The 23,269-nt window shown below is 42.8% G+C and overlaps 1 protein-coding gene across 6 annotated transcripts in view; it reads right to left on the bottom strand.

The window, feature by feature from the left end:
- Positions 1–23,269, bottom strand: part of OGDHL (oxoglutarate dehydrogenase like) — a 327,706-nt gene that overhangs the window by 24,184 nt on the left and 280,253 nt on the right. For all 6 annotated transcript variants that reach the window (XM_029609443.1, XM_029609440.1, XM_029609442.1 and 3 more), the window contains 4 exons: positions 22,733–22,911; positions 21,621–21,692; positions 16,165–16,290; positions 1,106–1,178 (listed from right to left, as the gene is read on the bottom strand). In XM_029609443.1, the coding sequence (XP_029465303.1) occupies positions 1,106–1,178; positions 16,165–16,290; positions 21,621–21,692; positions 22,733–22,911 (450 nt within the window). The remainder of the gene's footprint in view (positions 1–1,105; positions 1,179–16,164; positions 16,291–21,620; positions 21,693–22,732; positions 22,912–23,269) is intronic.

Below are 23,269 nucleotides of genomic sequence, written 5' to 3'. Positions count from 1 at the left end.
AAATAAAAAAAAAAATTTGAAGTCGGCCCACAGCTCGTGGGTCAAAAACCAGATGCTCAATTTTGCTGGCGTCCGGTTTCCGAACCCGTGGCTGTCAGCGGGCTCGAGAACCGATGCCAGCAAAATTGAGCGTCGGCTGTCAAACCCGCTGACAGCCGCTGCTCCGGTCCTAAAGGAGGCGCTAGGGATGCGCTAGTGTCCCTAGCGCCTCCTTTTGCCTGTTTTTATCGCCGGGCCTAATTTGCATAGTGAATCGCGCGCACAGGAGAGTGGCCTGTGCACACGCCGGGAAAGTGAGCGAACGCCTGCTCTCCCGTGGACTTTACTGTATCGGCCAGATAGTGAGGTGAGTAAGCCTGGACGCGGGCCGAGCGCGGACGGGACGCACAACAGTAGTTTGGCGCATGCGTTCTGAGCTGTGCGTATATTCTACACAGGGACTGGCGGGGTGCGCATGCGAGCATGTTCAGTGGCCAGACTTACCCAGGTAAGTCCTGATGAATTTCTCACCTAAAATTTCCACTCCTTGTGCTGCTAAATATGGACTTTTCAAATTTTCAGCTGAAAAGTTACCAAATATTTAAGCATCTAAAACTTATGGTCCTTAAATGTAGCCCTGCTATTTATTTGCCTAGATTTAAGATGCTATATTAGGTGTCCAGTGCTGAAAATTAGTGCTAGGCTCCTAAACCTTTTTTACTCCACTCCCATAGCCATCCCCTTTTTAGTGAAACTAGGTTGGCACTGGGCCAATTTAGGAGCCTAACTTCTGAAGTTGAGCAACTAAACCGTTTGAAATTTGACCTCTTTTAGTTTGATTTTCAAAGCGATTAGGGGGCCTAACCTTGTGAGTTAGGAGCCCAAATGGGCCTCTTCAGACTAGGCATCTAAATTTAGGATCCTAAAGTTGCGGGAGAGAGGATTAAGTTAGGAACTTAGGTGCCCATTGCTAAAAATCATTGCTAACTTAGGCTCCGGAATATAAGCAAAATGAACAGCCATACTAAATTTAGGTATCTAAGTTTTAGGTACCTAAATGTAGGTGAATTGAGCTCTTTATGCCTTAAGGGGCAGATACATATTACTTAAAACTAATTTCACGTACCGTTTTTCATTTCATCAAAGCTGGATTTGGCTTCTGGATGTCTTAGTAGTGACTTTGGTGTAAGGATAATCAGCTGAAAATGGGAAAAAGAAAACCAGTTACCAGCAACATTTATTCTTGTAACAGATCAATTTTATGGTGCATTTTACTTACTGAAAAAAGTGAGAATTTTCTCAGTGACACAGATGATGCTCAAAATGATGCATACTTTTTTGAAAGCCGATGCAAGGAGTTTTATATGTTCCCTGCTTTATTACCAATAACACATGACAATGTTTTGTTTTGTTTTAACACGCCTTAAGCACACATTTTCATAGTAATATAGTAATGATGGCAGAAAAGGACCAAATGGTTCATTCATTCTGCCCAGCAAGCATTTTATGGTAATATCTGCAACTTCCATGCAGGTTACCCCCCATGTTTCTCTTAGGGGTTGAAACTTCCGCTCCGTGCACTTATACCCAAGCCTTAAGATAACCCAAAAAATGTACTGCTAGCAATATTTTTACTGGGTGATAAGCCTCCTTGAAAATTCAGACATTGCTGCTTCATGTGCTTTGCTTATGGACTTAGCCATAGAAGCAGATCTGTGTTTATTTTCCCTTATGTCTTCATTTCAGTACCCCAGACCATAAATGTCGGGCCCTGTGTTAGTTGTCATCTGAATCCAATTCTTCTTCCTTCCCTGAGTCTCCAATTTATCTGTATTTATTTTTTATGTATAACCTGCTCTATTTACCAGTCTAGGCCGGGTACAAAATTACACACAGGAAGGGAGGACAAGAAAAGTTAAGTTGTATTCACCTTTTAGATTAAAAAATTAATGGACTAAACCAAGACATTGGATTCATGACTCCATATGAGAGCTTATAAAATGTTTTCTTAATCCTGACAAGGTGTTACACTTTATCACCCAGTTTTTAAGATTTTCAGCATATATCTTACAGGTAAGAAGGTTGCGTTTTTCGCCATGTAAAATTGCTGCTTGGGGACTAAAAACTGTAGGATGTATCTTTTAATAAATCACAACTGTAATAGGTATAAATTATTCAAACTGATTTAGAACTATTAGAAATTGCCTTCTATAAATAATTATTAAATTCTTCCTTGGGACAGAGGTATAGTTTAGCCTAGCAATCCTAAGTCTCTGGTATCTTTGTTCTTACAGTTGTCAGCTGGGACCAAGAATTAGCAGTTAAACAGTAAGAGGTGAATTTTTGAAAGTTGCGTGCATAAAAAATAGCACTTGCGCACGTAAAATATCATATATAGAAGTATATTACTAGCAATGGTAACATGGAATAGACTTAGTTTTTGGGAACTTGCCAGGTTCTTATGGCCTGGATTGGCCACTGTTGGAAACAGGATGCTGGGCTTGATGGACCCATGGTCTGACCCAGTATGGCATGTTCTTATGGTATTTTAAAAACCGCAACATATGTGCATATATTGGGGACCATGAGTAAAATAATGCTTGTGTAAAAAAAAGGGGCAGTCCAGGGGCATTCTGGGGAGGGACCAATATTTATGCGCATAAATTGCTATTTTACAATCTGCCAAAGTGATGCGCGTAAGTCTTTTACTTGCACATATTTACTCCTGTTCATAGCTGGTGTAAGTATTCATTAACATCTCAAAAGTGAAAAAATGACTGGATGAGAGGGTCTGGGTAAAATGGAGGGAGCCTTCAGACTGAAGAGCCAGGAGGGTATTTATGAGCTACAGATGGACTGGGCGAACTGGTAGACTAATTGGTAAAACTGGTAATTTCATTGCCGCAAGTATGTTATAAAATTCCCAACATGTGTGTAAAAGCAGACTTATGGGGGGGGGGGGGGAGAGGTAAATGCATCTAAATAACATGAGTAAAATCTATTTCTGTATCCCTTTAAAATTCGAAGTACAAATAAATGGATATATCATTTTCACGCACTTCGCCAGCTAAATTCCAATTTATCCAGCTAAATAGCGCCATATCTGCTATTTAGATGGACAAATTTAAAGTTATCCAGATAAATAGCGCCTTTTTTTTTTTTTTTAACTTATCTGGCTATCTTACATACCCAGATAATTCTGAAAAGTACTTATTAGACGAACAGTAGCGCTTTTCAGAATTCTCCAGCTAAGTGCCACTACTTCATCTCATAAATTAGAACTTATCCAGATAAGTTGTGCTACATTTCCAGATAAGTCCAAAATTGCATGGCTTGCAGTTTTTGCATACATAAGCAAGCATGCGAACATATGTACTTGTATTTTATAACCTGCAGATATCATTTGCGCGCAGGTTAAAAAATACAATAGGAAATTATCATGCATCCATATACGCATGTATATGGGTGCACGAGCAGTTTTGAAAGACATTCTCTAAAGTATTACATTTTCTTTGTTGTGGTATACGAGTTTTCTAACTTATATTTCCACTGCACATCAAATTGATTGATCCAGATTGTTTTGCACTCTTATGCTTGTTTATTTCACTTTTGATGTATAACATTTATATTAATTATTGTAAGCTGCATTGATCTTTTGTATTGGATTTGGAACCAATCAAGAAATAAAGTAGATTATATACAGTCTACTAATGATGGAGGCCAGGCTTTTCTGTAACTTTACTCTTCTAAATAAAATAATCCCTAGCTTCAATTTGGATATTTTCCAAGGACCATGGAGCTATGGAAAGTTTTATTTAGAAAGCTTTTTCATATATATATATATATATATATATATTTGAACATATTAAATATATTTGGGGGAAGACATGATATTGGCCCAGGAGTTCCTCTTTTCTCATTTTTCTTTCAGCTCGGTCAGAACCAGTAACAGGATCCTAAGTCTTTGTTTAAAACTGCCTGAAGATTTTTCTCCAATTTTACCAAACCTTTTGTCCCCCTGTTCTTAGGCTGGTCATAACAACAATGGTCCTGAGGCCAGGAGCCATGCAACCAGCACTCCTTACCTAGCCCCATATTGATGGTATTGACTCTGTCCTCTGCAAGAGTCAGTGAATACTGCCTCCACTGTATCCCCAGGGACAGTCAACCCGAGGTATGGATGACCTTCCACATGGAAGTGCACCCTTGCTACTAAGCTTCTGGGCCAGCCCACATTAAATACATTTCCAAACAGAAAGCATTTGATAGATAAAACAGGAATAGTTTCCCATAATAACTGTGCAGCATTACTCTATAGAGAGACCTTTTGGAGGTTTTGGTGTTACCCTATGTTTATCTAGTGCTCTGGATTAAGAAAATCGATGGCATGGCTCAGGGAAGAAATCTACAGTTTTAAAAATGCCTCCCCTCATCTCTAGATTCCTGAAAATCTACCTTTCCTGTTCATATCCCATATCAGTCCAGACAAGTGGGTTTTGCATCCCTACCAGCAGATGGAGGGAGAGAATTAAAACTTTGGGGCACTGCCACATAACCGAGAGTGCCACCTGATGTTCCTCTGTATTTCTCTGTCTTCAGCAGATGGTAGAGGTGCAAACCTGCAGTCTGAGTGAGAGTGAGGGGGGGGGGGGGGGAAGAGTTATTGAGATTTTAAGAAGAAGCAAGAGAGAAAGGAGTTAGTGCTCCCTGAGGTGTTAGGTACTTTTGTGTGCTATCCCTTAGGTGGAGCCGGAAAACCGAGGGGTTGGGAATCACTGGATAGCTCTGCCCACACCTTCCCGAGGGACTGATAGCCAGGGTCCTGGTTCCCTCATCCTCACGGAAGGCTTCTTCCCGGATCGCCAGCTGGCAGCAGGGAAATATTGCAGCCTTTGTATTCATTTATTTTTTGTTGACAACTTTAAATAAAAAAAAAAGAAGCTGAGGCTGGGCTCAATCGTGGGCAAGTCTTGGTGCAGCAAGACTGTGATCGCATTGGGGAGAGGCTGTTTGAAGTATCCGACATCACCGGGGGTCCCAGGGCTTGTCATGGGTGCCTGTTCGGTGCAGCTGCGGGCTGATTTTTTTTCTTGCGCATCAGTGGCAAAGTGGCCACATGGTAGATCCAATGGCGCCCATATTGCAGCGTGCCAAATTCTGTCAGGCCTACAGCTCACACTGAATGCAGCTGAAATTGAGTGCCCTTTGCAGTGATTGTACCTCGGGGGTGAAGGAATCTCCGCAGAGGCGGCAAGTGGTTGGAGAAACACTCATTCATCGGGGCCCATGTCGGTTGCTCCTGGGTAGCTGGAAGTGCAGAGGTGCTTCCTGAGACATGCAGCATAGAGTCCTCTGTTCTCACAGGGCCCAGGGATATCCCCTCCTCTTTCTCCGGTGGTGCAACCTCCTGAGGTTTTAGAGGGTGGGAGGGATCCGGAGGAGTCTGATCCTGTAGATGGAGAGGATTTCTCTCTGGAGTTTGTCCTGCTCCTACACAAGGCTTATTTGGCCAAGTGAGAAGTGGCCCCTGAGGAGGAGGCTGCAGTGCCCTTCAAAAAGAGTCTAGGTGGGCCTGGGGGGAGGGTTCTGAAGCCTTGCTGTGTCACCTGGGACTGGCTCTGTCCTCTGGTGAGATGGACCATGCAGACAGCGAGGACTTTTCAGATCCAGAGGATCCGTTTGAAGCTGGTAGTCCCAGGGGACAATCCGCGAGATGACGTGGGGGTTTTCCTAGGAACAGACATGCAGGACGGCGATCCAGGGCCGAATAATGATGTGGCTGATCCGAAGGATACTCCATTGATTGAAGGGGATGACCAGAAGGTCGTTCGGATATTTTGGAAGGAGAAGTTGAGGCCTCTCATTCTCCATGTCTTGGATGAGCTGGGTATCAAGGTCACTCAGGAGGATTCAGACACTGAGGGTGTAGATCTGGTTCTGGATGGCCTTCAGGGTCTGGTGAAGGCTTTTCCATTGCCCAAGAAGATCAGGAAGCTAATGGATCTGGAGTGGGATACTCTGGAAGCTGACTTGAAGGTCATCAGGGCAATGGCGAAATTGTGTCTGCTGATAGAGGAGATCTTGGAGTGGCTGAGGCTACTCAAAGGTGGATTTGGCAGGGTCGGCCGCCCTAAAGGATGAGCTGGACCACAGGCTGGAGATCCAGTTAAAGAGGATGTTTGAGGTGTCGCCTTGAGCCTCCAGGTGGAAATTTGTGGTAGCCTGATGCAGCAGACCTGTTTGCTCTGGCAGTAGAAAGCCACAGGAGAAGGATGTTTCACCAGAACATTCTAATCAGGCAGCTCAGCTGGAAGCTGGGGTGGCCTATGTGGCAGATGCACTATATGACTTTGTCCAGATGTCGGCCAGGAATATGGTCTCTGCGGTGGCAAAAAAGCTGCTATGGTTGCGTACCTGGTCGGTGGATGTGTGGTCTAAGTCGCAGCTGTGTAATCTTCCTTTTAAGGGGAAGCTGCTGTTTGGCAAGGACTTGGAGCAGTTGATGAAATCCTAGGGGAATTCAAGGAGAATAGATTGTCAGAGGACAAGAAGGCTGTCAAGAAGACCTTTCCGCCGCATGCTCGGTTTAGAGCATGAAGCATATTTGGTCTGACAAAATGGCCTCAGACACGGGGCAAAAGCAGGCCTCAGGTCAGCAGCAGTCCTTTTGTGGTTCCTGCCAGATTTCCAGAGATGGTACCAGTCAGGGAAACAGAGGAGGTAAGACTTTGAAATGAAGTCAGGCTGGTCCACTCTTCGGTCAAAGAGGTAGGAGGGAGATTGTCCTGCTTTTATGAGGAGTGGACCAGGTTCACGTCGGACCAATGGGTTCTGGAGGTGATAAGAGATGGTTATGCCTTAGAACTTTCTCATCCAATATGGGACACTTTCATGGTGTCCCATTGTGTATCCCGATCCAAGTGAAAGGCGATACGGGACACTCTACTTCTCTTGCAAGGGCTGGATGCTATTGCGTTGGTTCCTGCTCCAGAGAGGGGGCAAGGAAGGTACTCAATCTATTTCATGGTTCCCAAGAAAGAGTACATTCTTACCCATCTTGGATCTCCAGAAGGTCAACCTGGTGCTGTGTTTCCAGATGGAGATGCTGGGATGGTCATTGCAGCAATTCAGAAAGGAGAATTTCTGGTAGCCCTGGATCTGACGGAAGCCTATCTGCATATCTCTGTTTGGACAGAGCACCAGAAAGTTTGGAGGGTTATGGTGCTGGGACAGCATTTCCAGTTTCGGGCCCTTCTCTTCAGGTCAGCCACGGCACCATGAATGTTCACAAACGTGATGGTGGTGGTGGAGGAGGCGTTAAGGAAGGAAGGGATTCTGGTCCACCCTTATCTGGACGACTGGGTCATTTGAGCAATGTCCGAAGGGGAATGTTGTCAGGCAGTGCACCGGGTGATTAAAGTGTTAGTCACTCAGATGGGTGATAAGTTTGACCAAGAATCATCTGGTGCTGACCCAGTCATTGGGGCATGGTTCGATATCCAAGTGGGCAGGGTTTTTCTCACCTCCGAGAGAATTGCAAAGATTCAGGGTCAGATAGGGCATTTCTTGAGGCTGTCAGTTCACAAGGCCTGGGATTATTTCCAGGTGCTGGGTTCAATGGCATCTATGCTAGATTTGGTGCCATTGGCATTTGCCCACTTGTGGCCTCTCCAGCGTGCACTGCTGTTCTGTTGGAATCTGTTGCTGGAGGAGTATCAACGACCTTTACTGCTACAGGGGTAATCCAGATCCAGTCTCTCGTGGTGGCTGTCTCGCAACAATTTGGAGAAGGGTGTGAATCTGGAGACTCAAGACTGGGTAGAGGTGACCACAAATGCCAGCCTCAGTGGTTGGGGGAGGTCTGCCTTGGATGGATGGTAGTGGTCGCCTACGGAAGCAGTCTGGTCTATCAATCATTTGGAAATGAGGGTGGTTTGCATGGCGTTAATGTATTTCCTCCCTCAGATCCTAGGACATATAGTGAGAGTTTTCTCAAAAAATGCAACAACGGTGGCATATATCAATCAGCAGGGTGGCACAAAGAGTCACGCCATGACTCAGGAGGCCCAAGAGCTTTTTGTAAGGGCGGAGCAGCATTTGGAAGAGATTGCCGCTTCGCATGTGGACCGGAGTGGACAATGTGCAAACGAATTATCTCAGCAGGCAACAGCTGGACCTGGGGGAATGGGAGATGTCGATGGAGGCCTCCAACCTGATTCGGGTTCGCTGGGACAACCCCCAGCTGGATCTGATAGCATCATGGAGCAATGCCAAGATGCCACAGTTTTTTTGTCGCAGAAAAGAGGTCGGAGCCAAAGTCATAGATGCTCTAGTTCTTCCATGGCCGACAAGGATCCTGCTGTATGTGTTTCCTTCATGGCCATTAATAGGTTGCATGTTGAGAAGCATCGAGAAACATCCGGGTTGGGTAGTACTCATGGCACCAGAGTGGCCACATCGTCCATGGTTCAGAGATCTGATTCATCTCACAGTAGACATGTCCCTCAGGTTGGTTCATATTCTGGGCCTGTTAAAACAAGGGCCTATCTTCCTGGATTGGGCGGATCACTTTTGTCATGCAGCCTGGCTGCAGAGGTGGTCATTCCCACTTTGCTTCAAGGCAGGAGACTGCCCACGTCTATGGCTTATGTCCGGGTGTGGAGGATCTTTGAGTTTCAGTGTATAGAGGATGTGAAGATCCCTCATATTTTGGCCTTTTTACAACAGGGCTTGCCCAAAGACTTAGCTTATAATTCCCTTCGGGTGCAAGTGGTGGCCTTGGGATGTCTCAGAGGTAAGTTACAAAGGAGGACTTTGGCATCACCACAGATGTGGTATTGTTCTTGAAGGAGGCCAAGCATTTACGGCTGCTGGTATGCAGATTGTGTCCAGCGTGAAGTTTGAACTAAGTCCTTCGAGTGCTCTGCGGATCTCTGTTTGAGCTGTTACAGAAGATGTTGTTGAAAGATCTCACCCTGAAGGTGATTTTTCTGGTGGCAATTTGTTTGGCCAGATGGATTTTGGAACTGCAAGCTTTGTCCTTGAGAGAGCTGTCACTAAGAATTACGGAGGAGGGGGTGTCTTTGCGCATGGTACCCTTATTTCTGCACAAGGTTGTTAAGGGTGTTTCCTTGTTTCACCTTAATCAGAGGGTGTATCTTCCCGCGTTTCTGAATTGGTCATCTGAGATGCCAGAGGCAAGGGAGCTTCATTTGTTGGATGTTTGTCAGCTACTGTTGCGGTATCTGAATGTCACCAACAGTTTCTGGTGGTCAGATTATCTGTTTGTATTGTTTGGTGGGCCAAAGAAGGGATGAGTGAGACATATTACAAAGGACATAGTACTAATGGTTACTGAGTTTACCTTAGGTAAGGTATTGGTTATTATAGTTTCTGTGAAACTACAGGTTTTTGTGTGTTAAGTTTATGGTCGATTACATGTATGATATTTTTATTATGTATGTTTTTACTGTACATCACCTAGGCCTATCTGTGTTAGGTGTTTAATACATTTTAATAAATGAAATGAAAATGAAAATGTAAGGCTTCTAAGGGGACTATAGCTCATTGGTTGAAGGAATGTATTTTTTCAGCCTATCTCTGCAAGGGTCAGAAGTTTCTAGAGGGGTTGCAGGCACAATCTTCTAGGGCGCAGGCAGCCTCTTGGGCTGAGTGTCAGTTGGTGTCACCACAGGAGATCTGTCAGACAGCAACATGATCTTTGTTGCACACTTTCTCTCAGCATTACCGGTTGAATGTTCAGCTACTGGTGGAACTGAATTTTGGCGAAAGTGTGTTGAGACCGAGTCTTTCACATGTCCGCCCACTGTAGGGGTGCTTTAGTACATCCCACTTGTCTGGACTGATCTGGGGTATGAACAGGAAAGGAAAATTCCTGAAGTACCACAGATCAGTCCAGAGACCCAGCCCCTTATTTAAGAAAGACCGAAGAACATTTGACTTGCATGGATACAATCTGAAGAATTTCATTATGTATATATTCAGAACCTAATCACTCAAAAAACAGTGTCTCAAACATAAATTTGTTGAGGTTTAAGTGGTGGTAGTAGTTGAGAAAACAAATATCCAAAATGGAAACGAACATACCAAGACGATTAACAATACATTTTAGTGACCATCATATTTGGGCAATGTGTGTTCATGAATACACATCATTGAATGTGCATCACACATCTTATCTTTGCCGCATATTTTATCGTGGAAGACGCAAACAGGTCAATAAGTTGAATTCTACAACACCGGAACAACAACTAGCCCTGTGAAGAAGGAACCCCGCTTTCCGAAACAAGGACCATGTCAGGCAACTTTTACATTCTGGATGTTGACTTATCAGTTCTTTGGGCTGACTACATTGAACAATGCAAGCTCTCAAGATAAGTGGCGCAATTACTTTGTGAAAAGAATATACACTATAAGAGATGATATAATCAGTTTAAGCTTTGCATCACAAAAAATGAAAATATGACCGATGATTAAAATATGCGGCAAAGGCAAGATGTGCGATGCACATTCAGTGATGTGTACTCATGAACACATATTGCCCAAATATGATGGTCACTAAAATGTATTGTTAATCGTCTTGGTATGTTCGTTTCCATTTTGGATATTATATTCAGAACCTAAACAGAATTACCAGGTTTGATAGTTTTCATGGGGTTGACGTGGGGCTCTAGTTCAGGGGGCTCCAACCCTTGGTTTGACGTTCATCCTGAGAGGACGGGGATAGTTGTATTTCACTCTAGTTTGGCTTGGGTACAGGTCAATACTGAGGGACAGCAAGTGGCACTCTCGGTTATGTAGCAGTGCCTCAAAATTGTTATTCTCTGCCTCCATCTGCTGCTAGGGATGCAAAACCCACTTGTCTGGACTGATCTGTGATGCAAAACCCACTGATCTGTGATGCAAAACCCACTTGTCTAGACTGATCTGTGGTACTTCAGGAACAAAAATTAGGTAAGAACCAATTTTCCTTTCCTCCTGCCAAGAATCCAAAAGACTAGAAGTAGATGGATTACATAGGGTTCTGCTACAATAAAACTCATGCAACAGAGACAATATAGAATACCTTCATGGCACCAAAAATAGAAGATAGTCCCACAAAGGAATCTGATGTGGTGACAGAGCTGAAGGAGAACCACCATAAAAGAGAACCTAAGGATAGAATCAAAAGATCCCAAAAGAACAGGAAGCTCCTTCTTGAGGAGTACAATTGTAGAAGTTAGCCATATCATGGTCAAGACCCAGGCTCTTGTACAAATCTAATGGGCATCCATTAAAAACATTTGGCACCCACAAACACAGGTCTTGAAGTCACTGATGGCTGGCTTCTTCTTAGGCCTTTATCCAGACATGATGATTACATTTAAATATATTTTTGATAGTACTTATTAAGGCTATTGAGGGTCTGCCAAGGTAGTGAAACAAGAACAAAAAATACAATAGAAAACAAGAGAGAGGATCACATTTTCATGTAGAAGCTCGGAGAATATCAGATTGAGGGGCTCACAAGGCAACATGCACATAGAAACCACCATGCATACTCAGTAAAACTTATACTGAACTATGAGAGATAGGTCCATTTAGCAGTGGTGGATTACGTCACCCACGTCATGGCTAATTCTGCCTTGCTTATTGACAAAGAAAGGAAAATGTTGTCCCTTTTCATAACAGTGGTAATAGGTTTGAGACTGGAAAATACAAGCTACCAAGTATGAACTTGGTGAGGAAAAAATTAATAGAACCTCTACTAATGAAGAAGATAGTGAAGTATCTTGAATCCAGAGGATTGCAGGATCTGAGATATTATGGCTTCACCAGAAAGAAATTAGGACAACAAAATCTGATTCATTTCTTTGATTAGATGTCTTGAGAATTAGATAAGGAGAGTGCATTTGATGTAGTATATACTTGGATTTCAGAAATGTTTTTGATAATGTCTGTCATGAATACACTGAGCAGTCTCAAGGAAGAGCCTAAGATAATGGATTGGATTAGAAACTGATTGAGTGACAGACAACACACAGTGTTCACTCCAAGGAAGGAAGGGTGATTAATGGAGTGCCTCGGGGATTTGTCCTGAGGCTGGCTCTGTTCAATATTTTCATAAGGGATATTGAAGAAGGTTTAGCAGGAAATGTGTCATTTTGCAGATGACATTCTGATCTGCCACAGAATGGACATACCTGAGAGAGCAGATAGAATGAGGAGCAACTTAAAAAAATTTGAGATGTGGTCAAGTGCTAATCTTCAGTGCAAAAAAGTGTACAGTCATGCATTTGGGATACAGAAATCCATGGGATCAGTATGAGATGAGGGTGAGATGCTAACATGTAAATAGTGTACAATCAGGAGAAAGGAGGTGTTAATAATGCCTATGCACAGGTCATTGTTAAGACCACATCTGGAGCATTATGTCCAGTTTTGAAGGCTGTATCTTCAAAAGGATACAGACAGAGCAGAGACAGGTCAGATAAGTGCTACCAAAATGGTGCAGAGTCTAGACCAATAGGCTTGGAGATGAGATTTAAAGACTTAACTATGTATATCCTAAAAGAAAGAAAAGACAGGGGATTTGATAGAGAAATTCAAATAACTCAAAGATATAAATAATACACAAGAAGCAAATTTTGACAGCAGACAAGAGCTGTAGAATAAGAGGTCATGGTATAAGGCTACAAGACAGTAGAATCAGGAGTTAAAGAAAATATTTTTCATGGCAAAGGATGATAGATGCAATGAACAGCCTTCCAGTGGAGATGTTAAGAAACAATACCAGAATTCAAGAAAGCATGGAATAAACACAAAAGATCCCTACTTGCAAGGAAATGAAGGAAAAGTTAGAGATCAACTGACATAGAGCATACACCAGGAAGTAAACTGGGAAGACTTATATGGCCTCTACCTATTTTTTAATTCTAGGTTTCTCTGTTTCAGTAGCTACGGTAACTAAGATTTGCTAATTGTCCTTGCTGCTAATTCAATTTCTGCTGGTCAGTTCCTGTATTGTAGGAATTCCTGACCCACAACAATCTCTAGATCTAGAACTTTCCTTCTTGCAGCCCTGTAGTTACATCTGAAAAAAGGCCCCTGTGAGATTTTAAACACTCATGTACTACAATTGGTTTATTTATGATAAATTGAAAACAAAAAAGCTCTGCATAGAATAGGCAAAATAAAACAAATACTGTTTATATAAATTACAGAATATCAGATTTAAAACACATAGGCATAATAATATTTCCAACACAAATCACAGCTCCCCAAAATAATAACAATTCTTAAAATAAATCAGAGAGTTAACCTAATACTATAGATATGTTATCTTAATAGCTTTTGAAAAATCACAAGATCGTCAGTTAGTCAAACTGATTCCAGAAAAGAATTCCAAAGAATGGTACCCACAACAGAAGAAGGACAAGGCCTCCTCTCACCTAGCTGGTCCTCTTTCACAGGGGGGAATAACAAGCAATTATTTCCCAGCAGAACATAAACTTCAAGAGGGGACATAAAAACTAAAGAAATTAACTAAATAAAAAGGACCATCCATTTTTCTAGACTTGAAAACTAAAAATTTAAATTTAATTCTTTGCTTTAATGATAACCAATGGAAAGACTGAAAAAAAGGAGTTATGTGTTCCCAAGTCGATCCACCTAGGGAACAGACACTGAATTTTATAACACCTGTAGAGCTCTAAGATGGGGAAAACGGAAGGCCTCCGCCCATAGAGGGAATTGCAGTAATCTGTTTTGGTGAGTACGAAGGCCTGCTCCCTGGGAAATGTGGAATGCTCTACAATGCAATGTGCCCATGGTAAGGAAGTCTACTTTAGGCAAAGTCAGCCCTTAAACAGGATCTCAGACCACCTCTAACACCGACACTTTGGTTACTATGGAAATGAGTTCATTGCTAACATGAACGCACCAGTTTCCTGATCCCACACATACATTTTCAAAAACTACACAAAGTTCAAGCTTTATCCTTGGCATTTCTGAGCTTTTTATAACACTAGAAATGAAATCTGTTCTTCTGCCAAGGCCCTTGTTTACTAATTTCAGCTATAGAGCAAGTATTTCCTGGAGGTGACAAGGAAAGTGATTTAAGGTAGTGTGTGTGATGTGGCTCAGATTAGAGGTTGTCTCACAGATGGAGTCCATAAACCGTTCTTAACTGTTCAGTGGTATTACAAACCACTGGTATCAAATGAGAGCATCTAAGAGAACCAGGGAGAGATCAAGAGATAATGGTGAGAGACTAACCTCATGTAATCATCACATCAGAGTTTGCATGGTGGATAACAGTGATTGATAGCAAACGTTTCTACAGTCCCTTTTGCTTGTTTACCATTTCTGACCCAGCTTTGTTTCAGTATTAAAGATTTGCCCTGACACAGAGTTATCCTGAAGCTGTAAATCTGACACTCAGTGTCATTTATAGGAGCTGAAAGAAGCTGAGATTTTCCCTTTCATTACTGTAAGCTACTGTTTACTGAACATTAACAGTCACAAAACTTTATTCCACAAAGCCAAAAGATTCAACTTGAAGTATTGAGTCTTAAAATTGAAAATCCAGGTTTTAAGGCAAGAGATTACCAGCTTCACCTTCCATACCTTTGTTTCATTAAATGCTCCATGTTTCAGTCATACTAATTAATTACAGACAAGGCCCCTGCTTTCCAGTGATTCTGCAGCTGCAGTTATTGCTGCATACCTTCCTTTTTATCATGAAATCATGGAAACAACTCTCCTCCCCAGTCTCAGCCTTGGGCACTACGTACTGTGAAGTTTCTAGTTCTGGGTTGGACTCTTGCAAGATCAGTTAGCACTGGCACCACACACATCACAGTAAACAGTGTCACGCAGCGCTGAAGGCAACAGAAGGCTTGAAGTAGTGATGGAAAGACGGAAAGGTGAGAGCTGGCAGCTACAAGTTGGGAGTAGGTTTGAGAGTTTGGAGAGAGAAGAAGGCGTGTGCATCTTGGGATGGGAGAAGAGGAGAAGCAGGTGGTTGCCAGCAGCTGGACTGGGGAAGACAGAGAGAAAGAGAGAGAGGAGAAGGCATCTAGGTAGAGCACTGAGGAAACTAATGACTGGGTAGAGAGAGGCTGGTAGAGAGAAGGAAGCAGCAGCAGCTCATGGAAATGGGGATCAATAGATGAAAAAAGATTGAAAGGATACTAAGAAAGGGGGGTGACAGAATTGGAGAAAAGACAGAACATGAGAGTGAGGAAAAGAAGGAAAAGCTGAAGAGGAAAAACAGGGAGAGACTGATAGTATAAAATGAATAAATTATGCAAGAGGAATACCAGGTAGTGAGGGAGAGGAGAAAGGAAGTGGAGGAAAGAAAAAGTAATACAAAGTAAAGCAAAGAAGAGAAAACCGATGGAAAAAGGAAAAGAACAATTAAAGTTATTCTGATTTATGCAACAAAGCTTAGAAAAATATTTATTTAATAAAATGATTAAAATTTGGATTTTCTATAAAATTGGCTTTGTATACTCAATGTAGTCGTAGAAACTGTTATGACATCTTTTTTTTTAATATGTGAGGCATATTTGCATACATTTACATAACTCTTACCACAGAATCTACCTGTGAGCTGCCACTGGAAACTATGGACCTGTAGACACCATGTGGGTTATGCTTTATGATGCAGCAAAGCTCCTTGGTTGTAGACACCAGGTTCTGTATGCTGGAACTCTAGATTTCATATTTGTAGTGCTCAGTGGTTGCAGATCTTGTAACACTGTGTGTTGTGTGCCAGGAATTGGTTGATATGCATCAGCAAGTGACTTTCCCTTTTTCACACAGCTTATTTCAGAAATGGAAGCAACCCCATTACCTTCAATTAAGTCTGGCATTTAGGGGGAAATTTTCAAAGCTAGTTATGTGCACAAAATTTGGTTTTATGCATGTAAATGTCCTTTTGAAAGTTGCCTGGGGGGGTTATGCACACATCAGTACACACAGTTCAAAGTGATGGGATGGTGAAAGCATTTACATTTGCACATACACTTGATTTTCAAAATTATGCTTGTAAATCTGCACGCACATATTTATACCTGCTCCCGAGTAGATGTAACTGTGTGAGTCTATGCTGTCGCTGAAAGCACAAACCCTGCTATGAGGGCTGTTTTAAAAAAACCCAAATCCTGTTGAATTACTCACCGGTTTTCGAAATGGAAGTAAGATCTGTCTTCTTAAAACATGAAAGTAATTAGCTGGAGTGGAACAGTTCACCACAATCCAATTACAGTCATAAAGCTGACAAATGGCAAAATCTTCATCAAACTCCTAAAGAAAAGCAGGATGAAAGACAGAGAAATCAGCATCACTCCTGCTTCTGAAAACCGGCAGATCCCTTGGGATAAAGAGCGGTGGGGTCTGAAGGGAGATTTTGGTGTTGGGGAGGGGGAGACAGGTTGCACATGGCAGGGACTCTTTCTTCAAACTTGCTCTCAATATCATGGCCACAGTACTAATGTGAATATTAACACAAAAGAGTTGAATGTCTACATTACCTGTGGCCTGAAATCCCCAAATAAATCTCTTTCAGTTGGGGGCCAGTTAAATCAGGGGATTCCCTCTACTTCCAAGCCTGGCAAACAGAAAGTAACAACCTCCCAAACCAAGACCCCCAGCATAATCCCTGCTCCAGCATTGCAAGATCCCCCTAGAAACACACCCCCTGGCACATAGCAGGCAACCTCCCCGCTCTTCCCCCGGCACATAGCAGCAAACTTCCCCTGCCCTCTCTGAGTCAGACCCCAATCCCAACCTCCCAACTGAGTCCCAAACATCCCTCCAGAAACAGGAGAGTATCTTCACAGGAAGGAGGGATTCAGAGCCCTCCCGCCTACTCTAAGGCTCCATTCACCGGTGCAGGCAGGAGACGTCCGACTTCCCTCCTGTCTGTGAAAATCCTGCCCCTCTGGATTGGTAAGATCGTGTTTTTACAGAAGGATGGATGAGGGAGGAGGGGGGTGGGAGGCCTTAGGGAGAGGAGAAAGCTTCTCAGAAGGGTGCAGTGTATGGTTCCCAGCAATACAAGAGGGGACAGAGGAATTTCTCTTGTGAGGAGGGAGTACGTTTCCTGCTAAGGGTTCTCTGAGGGATACTGTTATTCCGGGGGTGGGAGGATAGGGATAGTGTTGGGATAAGGCGGGGAGGGCATTTGGAGGAGACCATCTTCTGCTCCCTAGGTTTGGGGGGGGGTGGGTGCAGAGGGAATCCCCTAAGCAAGTGAAAGGGCTGGTTAGCACAAGGGATTTCAGGCTATAGCGGACATGGTAAAAATTTAACAATTGGTCCAAGGCAGGTATTACATTCTTGCCTTTACTGAGTTCACAGTTAATAGCAGGAGGCTACATACCATGCTATTTCCAATGAGCCTGGTAAAGTCTCATGTATATAATGGTCCCTCATTTAAATGCGAGGAAGCGCTTATTTTAGTGTTACCTTTGTCGGTATGTTGAGGGACCATCTTACCATGTATGTTGAGGCCTTGCTACATACCATGATATTTTGCAACTTGTGTAAAACAGTCTGAACATATATGCTAAACTTTATTGCATAGGCCCCAATAAGTCATTCTGCTGCTGCTGCTGCTGCTGCTGCTGTGCACAGGCCATACAAGTGAATGAGAAGATGGTATTACTGCTAAACAGTCCTCAGGTTCCTCTGGTAATTAATAATGGATGTCAACTCTTCCTTTATTAACTAAAGATTTATAGTACAACATAATGCATCCTTTGGTATGGTTAGACCTGGGTTGGAAAAGTAGTCATAAGCCTTGCTAGGAGAAGATTTGTGGAGGATACAAGCAGCTGTAGACCCCTCTTCCTTTTGACTGATCTGACATATAGCATGGCTGTCTCAAAGTGGGCTTTCTGTCTCACTGTACAGACAAAATGAGCACCAAGCTGGAGCAACTCAAATTTCTGAAAAGTAAACCAAATCTAGAAACAGAGAGGTCCAGATAGCAAAGTTAGCCAGATAAACTTATAATGCAGCCACACTATTGAGTATAGCCAGCTATCTTAAAGTTAGCTAACATCCAGCTATCTATAGGATAGCTCCTTGGCCCGATCATACTTAGTCAACTAACAGGGTCATTCATCAAATCGGGTTAGGGCCCTAACGCGCGATCTTTTTCCCTTCATGTGTTTGTGTGCAAAGTTGATAATGAGTATGCAAAAGCTAGCTTTTTATGCAAATGAGGGTCTCCTACCGCCTTTCATAAAAATTTATCGCACACTAATATAGGATTTAATGATGGAAATACCTTCTTCTTTTGTGCATTAGAGTGGAAAACTTGTTTTTATTGCAGGACAGGCACCGTTATCACGGATCACAGCTATGATGGCGGCTAATATTGGGAGTGGTAAATGAGGGCTTTTCTCAGACACACCTACACTGCCCTGCTGGGCCAAAAAAACCCCCCTATTTTTACCTGCCCTTTCTCCCTAAATCTTTTATGTTAGGGGGAAGTGTAATAGTAGTGGGAAACTGGCTGACTCACTGGCCCATTTACAGGATGGAAGCCGGATTTGCATGCACATGTGCACATACATATCAAATAGGTCACATATGTCAGCTTAATTGATATCATGCGCATATATATAATACAATAGTCGCAGCCATTATAACACAGGTGTATATATGTGTGCATATCAAATAAGCTGAAAATGCCCACTTGTTAAGGGATGTTAAGGATGAGATAGGAGGTCATGTGGATTTGTTTTGGGCTGCAGATGGGGGGGAGGAGATTTGAGAGGAAATAAGAAGGTGAAAATGGCACATTTTATAGTTTTTCTGATTTGCTTTTGGAGTGCATAAGAGACCCTGCACTCTGAAGGTCTGTGTATTTGTTAACTTTTGTTAATAAAAAGCTTTACATTAAAGGGACATGCACCAATGCCATTGCCAGTTTCACCAGTTTGTTCCCAGTTCATCCAGGTTAGGCATTGGACTTCCAAATCTCCCTTGTTTATTTGTCTTCCTTTACCCGTTAGCTCCAACCCATATTAGCCTGCTGACTAGACTAGATTTTTTTCTATTATGACTTACACGCCATCCACAGCAGTATTAAAGTTAAGAGAAAGAGACCCCGGCACGTCCCTTTGCGCGTAAGCATATACGTGCACATTTATTGGCCTCTTCCCCCCCCCACACACACACACACATGCCTACACCCCACCCCTTGATACTTTTCACATGTGCGCATAGCGTGAGATATGCACGTACTTGGGCAGCTTTGAAAACCCACTCTCCGCGTACCGGCCTGACTTGTGCGCGTATCTCCCAGTTTGGACACGTGATGCATTGATGCCTTGCACACCACGATACTGCATCCCGCGATGCAAAAAATGATCACGGGTTACTATTTTTTATTACGTGATGCAGAATGTCAAAAATTACGATGAAAGAACCCTAAGAGTGAAAAGAGCTTAAACCAATAATAGAAAATTCACTCAAAGAAACAATGCAGTGATTGTTCAAATGCAAATATAAAATTAAAGACGGACCTCATATACAAGGCACTTAGACTGCACCATCAGCTTTGGTATCTTGTGTCCTGCAATTACTTAGAGTGCTTGAGTGCCCATATACTTATAATCATTGGCCCGGGGTAGAGTAACCATTAAGAAGTCCCAGGTAAACCCAGAGATAGTGGGTATATTGTGCAAAGAAAGGCTCTGGCAAAATATGTGCCATGGGTGTCAGTGCTGTTCTGACCTGTTTGCAAGATTCATACTTATGAGCAAGTTTTATCATTTGAATTTGGGCTGGGCTAACAAGCTATTTTGCCAGCGCCTTTCTATGCACAGTATACCCACTGTTAAAGCTTCTTCTGTCTCTTTTAAATTTTTACAATGCGATTACCAGATGGCATGTCTTTGCACTAGGATCTTACAAGAGCTTTTTTTTTTTATTTCCTTCCGTGGCAAGCATGTAAACATAACCCTGAGGAAGATGTTCGAATTCGAAACGCCGCAGCGTTGTGTGTTTTCATTGTCAGCGCTACAAAATTAGCCACCTCCTATGGATCCAAAGATTTATTTGTTAAGCCTGGTTACAGGTTCTATTTAATTGGAGCAGCAAAATAAGTCATACTTTATCTATTTATTTTGTTTGTTACATTTGGGCAGTGATCCGGTGTAGTGAACACCACCTTCGGGAGTGACTCCAGGTGGAGAGAGACAGGGATAGCTGGAAGGTCTCTGATGATGGCTGGGAAGGACTGAGATGCGGCAGGAGTGTATGGAGCTGGGCGATGGCTGTGACATATGGAGCAGAGTACTGGTTGGGAACAACGTCAAGGTCCAGGCAGGGTCAAGGCAGGCAGCAGGCAAACAGAGTCAAGGTCCAGGCAGGGTCAAGGCAGGCGGCAGGCAAACAGAGTCAAGGTCCAGGCAGGGTCAAGACAGGTGGCAGGCAACAGTCAAAGTCCAGGCAGGGTCACAAGAACCTTATAGCAAGACAGAGAGCCCGAAGGCCACACACACACACGACAAGGCAGAGGGCCCGAAGGCCATACACACACAGCAAGGCAGAAGATCCGAAGGCCACACACACACAGCAAGGCAAGGCAAGGCAGAAGACCCGAAGGCCACACACACACAAGCAAGGCAAGGCAAGGCAGAGGGCCCGAAGGCCACACACACACAGCAAGGCAAGGCAGAGGGCCCGAAGGCCACACACACACAGCAAGGCAAGGCAAGGCAAAAGGCCCGAAGGCCACACACACACACAGCAAGGCAAGGCAAGGCAGAAGACCCGAAAGCCACACACACACAGCAAGACAAGGCAAGGCAGAAGGCCCGAAGGCCACACACAGCAAGGCAAGGCTAGAGCAGGGAGCCCAACAAGCTCGATGCCGAAGCACTGGAGTCTAGGGTAGGCAGGGCTATAAAGGCACATCCAAGACATAGAGCAGATGGATTGGGCCAGCCAGGAGAGTCTGCTCTTGAAGGACCCCTGGTGGTGAGGCGGTTACACAGCAGCCATAGCCGTAACATTGTTCCTAAAGTCAAGGGCCACTGATTATAAATATGTGGGCACTCAAGCACTCTAAGCAATTGTGAGACATAAGAAACCAAAGCTAATGGTGCAGCTTAAGTGCCTTGTATATGAAGTCCGTCTTTAACTTGATATCTACATTTGAACAATCACCGCATTGTTTCTTTGAGTGAATTTTCTATTATTGAATGTCAAAAATGTGCATAACCACACCTTTTTTTATTGTGGCCTCTTAAGGCGCCATATTACCACAATATATATAGCAATTTGATGAATCTAAGCCTAAGTTAACCAGCTAACTCCGAAAATCTGAGTTAGCCTGATAACTTAGCTGACTAACTAAACTCTGCCCAGTTATACCCTCAAAACACCCCTAACTTATCTGGCTAAATTCTAGCCGGCTCACTTATTGGCTGGCTAGAATTTAGGCAGATAAGTGTCCAAACCTTCATTTAGCTGGATAACTTCTGAGTTATCCATCTAAATGCTTTTGAATACATTCCTCAGAAAGTATTATATATTTTTCATTATTTATGTGAAAAGCAGAGGTATAGACAGAAAAAGGAGAGTGCGAGTACCTTGTTTCAAGCAAATTTACTTACAGGATAAGCATCAGAGTCATCATTGGTCATCTGCAGGAACCTTTCTGGTCGAGCTGAGGAATGTTCTGGCCCCTGGTAATTGCATTAATTGAGAGAAACAAGGACTTAAACTCTATTGTCTCTCAGAATCATGTTGCTGGTAGAAAAAAATGGACTGAAACTCCTTTTTTATGCTAAATAATTTATTAGCAAGAAAGCAAATATGACCATAATAATAATGATATTCATACACATCACACACTTGCACCGTAGTTTAGCTGTCTTACCCAACGAAAAAAACAGTTCTAAAATGCAAAACAAACTCTAGTCACCACAGAATGCTTTTACCACTGATTTTAAATTCATAGTAAAACTTAAACGAGAGCTACACTACATGTGCAGTGGAACAGAACAAACCGTAACTTTCTGTAAGTTAGAATTCCATGTGTTCTGCCAAACACAAGAAGAATTTCAAGAATTATTGTTAACCCATCGGCGTGCATATGCCACGCAGCTAATCTGATAAAAGGAAAGCTACATTCAGACATACTTTTATCTTTATACAGGTGCAACACCATCCCAGAATTCTTAAAGAGCTCTAAAAATCAGAGGCGCAGCGGCCATCAGAATCCCAAGAATGGATTTCGCTTTGCTTTTGTTGATTGACAGCCTTCCCCCTTGTTTATATCTATCTATCTATATATATACCTACTGTATGTATTGTGATTCTGTATTCAGTTTTATTTTAATAATGGTGCTATAGACAAAAGCGCTATGTATGCAAATAAATGTGAAATTAAACCTCAGTGCCATTTTAGACAATTCCTTGTTTTACCTGCTTGTTGTTACTAAAAGGAATGCACAGACTTATTTTTTTTTTATGTTTTATATACAGACATTCGATCTGAGATATCACATCAGTTTACATTCAGGTACTGTATGGATATGTTGAATAAGGTCATTACTTTTAAGAAACCTGCAAAAAAAGAAAAAAACCATGCTTCCATGCTTGTCCTCTGGCAAGCAGTGAACCTTTCCCTTGGCTAGTGCCATATGTTCCACCATCACATAGGGGCTCCCATTCTCTGTGTTTATGTGAGGGATTTTCTAGGCATTCTGAATATTAGCCTTACCATGCCTTCCATTCCATGGGGTAGAAGTAGCACAATCCCATTGTGCCGTACCCACTTGGCTTGACCGGAGCTGATGAACTGGTCTGTTATGCACTGTGCAGTGTTGTGAAAATCACCAAACTGGGCTTCCCAGCAGACCAGCGCATTGGGACTCGCCATTGCAAAGCCAAGCTCGAACCCTAAATACGAAACAAACAAAAATCATGTTAATGGAAAAATGTATCACTACATGTGCGTATCACAAAGTAACCCTGCTGTGTGCACAATTAAGATTAGAGGAAGATGTGTATACAGTCCAAACTGCATATCTGAACCAGACCTTCCCATTTCAGAAGGTGGAGGCTGAAATGTTGCAGCTAATTTCCAACAAAACAGTGAGTCAATCACATTTCATTACTTAGATCTGTTATTAACAGTTGATGACATCCTTTTGGATACAGTTTCTTTATAGATAAATAGCATAGTTCACTAACAGAGATTCAGATGGATGTGAGTAGCTCCATGCAAGGACATGGAGTTTCCTAGAGTTGGCACCTG

The sequence above is a fragment of the Rhinatrema bivittatum genome, chromosome 7, assembly GCF_901001135.1.
Source record: "Rhinatrema bivittatum chromosome 7, aRhiBiv1.1, whole genome shotgun sequence".
Taxonomy (NCBI): domain Eukaryota; kingdom Metazoa; phylum Chordata; class Amphibia; order Gymnophiona; family Rhinatrematidae; genus Rhinatrema; species Rhinatrema bivittatum.
This window is presented reverse-complemented; position numbering and strand designations above follow the sequence as displayed.